General features: G+C 36.4%; 1 protein-coding gene across 1 annotated transcript; it reads left to right on the top strand.

Annotated features, from left to right (window-relative positions):
* The first annotated feature begins 631 nt into the window (after positions 1-631).
* Positions 632-1,132, top strand: LOC131613682 (uncharacterized). The gene has a single exon (XM_058885331.1). The coding sequence runs from the start codon at positions 632-634 to the stop codon at positions 1,130-1,132; it is 501 nt and encodes a 166-aa protein (XP_058741314.1).
* The last annotated feature ends 3,480 nt before the right edge of the window (positions 1,133-4,612 follow it).

Here is a 4,612-nt window from a genome sequence, read left to right as displayed (position 1 = left end):
GAATTTTGAATTGTGAAAGATTGATTTGATTGATGATACAAAACACTGAGAATTGTACTGCCAGTAGTTTGACTGTCGACTGACTGTTACCAGTACAGTCTGAGTTTCCTGATTCTGCGCCTGCAAAAAGATTTAACTCTGTACCAATTGTGTCAGTACTATTTATCTGTAAATAAATAAATAGCATGTGTGAAGTAATAAACAGTATTTGGCGTTTGCGTAAGAATAAATTCAACTGCAAGCCAAATTACTGTATAAGAAAAATTCTAAAAACTAAGTATTTCATATGTCAGGATATTTGTTGAAATAAAAATCCATGATTATATGAGACTCTTAATTTTCAGATTGGAGTTTTCTTGAAAAAAGATGCGGGCAAATTTTGGGGTATAACAACAATTCAGACCTTGGAAGATATGTTAAGAGCTTGTGTTTTGGAAAGCGGAAGAAATTGGAAAGATCAGCTACCTTTGATTGAATTTGTTTATAACAATACCCATCATGCAAGTATCGGAATGGCACCATATGAAGCCTTGTATGGGAGGAGATGCAGGACACTTCTTTGTTGGTTAGATGCTGGTGAGAAGAGTATTTTTGGACCGGAGATTATCCAGGAAACTACGGAAAAGTGAAGATGATATGTGATAAGTTGAAGAAGGCACAAGACCGTCAGAAAAGTTATGTTGATTCACGACGGAGACCTTTAGAGTTCGACGAGGGTGACCATGTGCTTTTGAAGGTTACCCCTCGGCTGAACCTGAAGACCCCATTTAAGTCAAGGAAACTAAGTACGAGATTTGTGGGACCTTACCAAATCATCGAACGGATAGGAGAGGTGGCTTACCGATTAGCCTTGCCACCATCTCTTTCCGATCTCCATGATGTATTCCATGTATCTCAGCTTAGGAAGTTTATTCCCGACCCTTTCCATCCAATCCTTCCTGATACAGTTGAAGTAGAAGCGGATCTTTCTTTCCAACCTCGTCCAAATCGTATATTGGAATATTCAAGTAAGAAGTTGCGAAGTAAAGAGATACCAATGGTGAAAGTTCATTGGGAGAATTCAAGTCTGGACGAGGCTACTTGGGAGTTAGAATCCGAGATGCGGGCTTCGTACCCTCACTTGTGCTGGTAAGTTTTAAATTCGCGGACGAATTTATTCTAAGGGGGGGAGAATGTAAAATCCCTAACTACTAATCACCACTAATTATAATAATATTAGTAATTAGGCATGATTATGATGATTATTAATTAGATGAGGATGATTGGAATGAAGTTTAAGTGGAGGGCAGATTAGTCTTTTCACTTGTGGACTATATAGACCTATTGTACACTCTAACTCATTCTTTCTTTTCCCATTTTTCCTTCCCACAATTAGAACAAATTCTGTAAAAAAACAAGAGCAAGTGGAGGGAAGAAGGGAGAGGCAGACAAGAGGAGGAAAAGAGAGGAGGAGGATTTCCAAAGTCCCTTGCATGCATCATCACCATCATTCTTAGCATCAAACCAGCTTCCATCCTTCAACTACTTCTTTTTAAGGTGGGTTTCTAGGTAGATTCTTGGGTAGAGGGTTAGGATTCACATGAATAAGGGTTGGGGTTTTTGATAATTGATTGGATGCTCTTATTTGAATTGATGATTTTATGTTGTATGTTAGTGTGAAGCATGAATTTACTTGATCATTGATTACATGAACATGCATGTTGAATCCTTATGTGTGTAATCGTGAAATTGTGTTAAGTATGTCTCTACCATGTGTGGGTCTGTTTGGTTTGAGAAGAAATGTTTTGGAACTGATATAATGCAGGAAAAATGGTATTTTTGGCTCTGGTTCAGTATGCAATCGATTACATTACAGTGTAAATCGATTGCTCTGCTCAAAATATGTGAATTTTGCTTCTGGTTCAGTAAGCAATCGATTGCACTATAATGTAAATCGATTGCACTGTTTAAAATTTGGGATTTTCACTTCTGGTTCAGCGAGCAATCGATTGCACCATAGTGTAAATCGATTGCACGTGACAGTAAATTTCCCTTTTATTGTTTTGACCATAACTAGAGTTCAGTAACTCGGAATTAGGCGCCGTCGGAGGCATTGGAAAGCTATTGGAAAGGGCTATGAGATTCCTAAACTTCCACATCTATATAAAACTCTTAATTATTAATAAAATCCATGTGTGTGTGTGTCTATGTATCTTATTTAATGAAATACAAACTTGGTAAATGAACTTTTAGATGCATAAGCAAGAGTAATGAGAGGAAGTTGGCCAGCTTTTCCCTTTTTCCCATGGTGGATACTTCCTAATTTCCTTTTGATTAATGGTGTGGTGTTTATGGGCGAGGGGTTAGAGGACAGACAAAAGGACAGTAACTGCGAGTAGGCACGTTACATATATCTTGGCTACTTCTTGTGAAGAAATTCCAAGGATGCCCCTGTGTTACATATATTGCAGGCATTCTCGGGCTTTGGTCTCGGGAATGGGTCGGCTCCATAGTTCAGGAGCTATTCTTCGGGGATGAACTCCCGAGGATGTGTACCTCACCTTCTCCTTTTGCCGTTTCCATTCGGGTGAATGTCTATGTGAGACTCGGGCCCAGGAAATTGGAGGAGTTGGATCATAATATTGATTCAATGTCGATCCCATGGTTCTCTATAGTCCATACTAACTACTTAACTTAAAATTGAGATAAGAATTTCTTTGCAAGTTTGAAGTAAAGGTACTTCAGAATCGGATGAAAATAGAATTCTCTTCATAACTTTTGGCTTAGAACCTTGTAGAGTTGAGTGGACCCTAAGGTAGGGAAACCCACTGAGATTAGTATCTCATCCCATTCCAATTATTATTTTGTAGGTGCTTCTTCTCAGGATAAGGGAAAAGGTAAAGCGGTATGATGATGGACGTGATAGATGTTTCATGATGCTTTCGTTGTGGATCTTTTGTTTTGTAGCTATCTATGCTTATGTATTTTGACTTTACTAGTGTTGTAATGAATACATAACTTATGGTCGTTTAGGCGTATTGAATGTTTCAGTATCACCTTTTGGTTATGTAATACATTAATCTAGACATATGTTTTGCATGGTTATTATAATATATATCATACATAATAATAAAGCAAAATGAGTTTTTGGGCAATTTTGACAAGTGTCATGCTCATATCAATTCTCATGTTTTACAAAATTTCTAAAAAAGGAAATCTTTTATTTAAAAAACAATTATTGTCTTATTAATTATTACATTAAATTTTTATTTTATTTATTAATTGAAGGATATGAATGGATTCTTGTGACCATATGGTTTTCATTGCAATTAGTTTTGATCTATGCCAAAATTTTAAATTATGTAAATATAACATTGAGAAATGGAAAGTTATTTGTATTTTTCATATGAACCATTCATTTCTCTCTTGATACAATGCATTGAACTCAAGAGGCAAGAGACATACTCCTTAAATCACCAATTTCTTAAATTCCCATCTCCCCTCTTTGCTTCCTCTCTCACCATTAAAACCAAACAACCCACACAATCCACCTGCAACTGTAATAAACCTTCTTCTTTGCTCACCATCCGTATGAAAAACCTTGATACCACCTTGGATCCATAACCTTTTCACGATCTAATCCCTCCATATTCTTTCTTCCTACCACTGTATCTCACACCAACAAACTGCAAAAAACCTAACACACCCATCACAAACCGCATAAAAACACCTTAACACTACCTCCAAAAAAAGTGTAAACTCACTGCAATATAAACCTCATCCTACAACCACGTACTCCCTCCGATGTTCACTCTCCACAACTTCAACAAGCGGAGCCAACACATGCCACCATCACGTTCTGGCGCAAAAGGCTAATCTCTCGCTACATCGGACAAATCTCCATGGAAAACCACTCAATAACAACCAAAGTAAACCCAATCCACCATCACCCGTTTCGTCGTCGGTAACTTATTTAATATATTTTCTGATGAAATGTTTTACAAGTGCAGGATAGCTCCACCCTTGGATCTTTCAATGAGGAGGTTAGATATAAAAGCTTGACTCTCTTCTTTCCCCTCTACTGAATCGATTCAAGGTTACAAAAGATTATTTCATCTCAGTAGCTTAAAAGGGTTAGTATTTTGTGTTGCAATTTGTTTGGCTATCTGTTAAATTAGTTAAGGGTTGTGTGTTTTGGACTGCAATATTTTTGTAATATTTTCCTGTTAAAAATAATAATTGATGAGTGGTTATTTTTTATAATGATGCAGATTTTATGTCCGTTCATCTCCATTCTACACCCAACCTCAATATTTTCCTCTCTCTAGGATGCTTGATGTTGATATCGCTAACAATGTTACTGGTCAAGGATGTGTAATTAAGTCAAGCTTTTTTCAGAACATTCATATTTTTTCTAATGCAATTTTTTATCAAAGTTATATGAAACTTAAAATAAAGTTGCAGGCAGAGAACTATTTTTCGTGTAACATCGCATGTATCTTTATACTTATAATATATTTATTCATGATATGGTAGAAGTTTTTTTTTGTTTTGCAAAATATAAATTTATTGGAATTGGGTTTCTTTGTATAGTGGTCATGGTCAATTGGCTAGACAGGTGACGTTGTTGATG

Source organism: Vicia villosa, linkage group LG6 (genome assembly GCF_029867415.1).
Source record: "Vicia villosa cultivar HV-30 ecotype Madison, WI linkage group LG6, Vvil1.0, whole genome shotgun sequence".
In the NCBI taxonomy this organism is placed as follows: Eukaryota; Viridiplantae; Streptophyta; class Magnoliopsida; order Fabales; family Fabaceae; genus Vicia; species Vicia villosa.
Note: the sequence above shows the minus strand (reverse complement) of the source record. Positions and strands in the feature narration are given on the sequence as shown.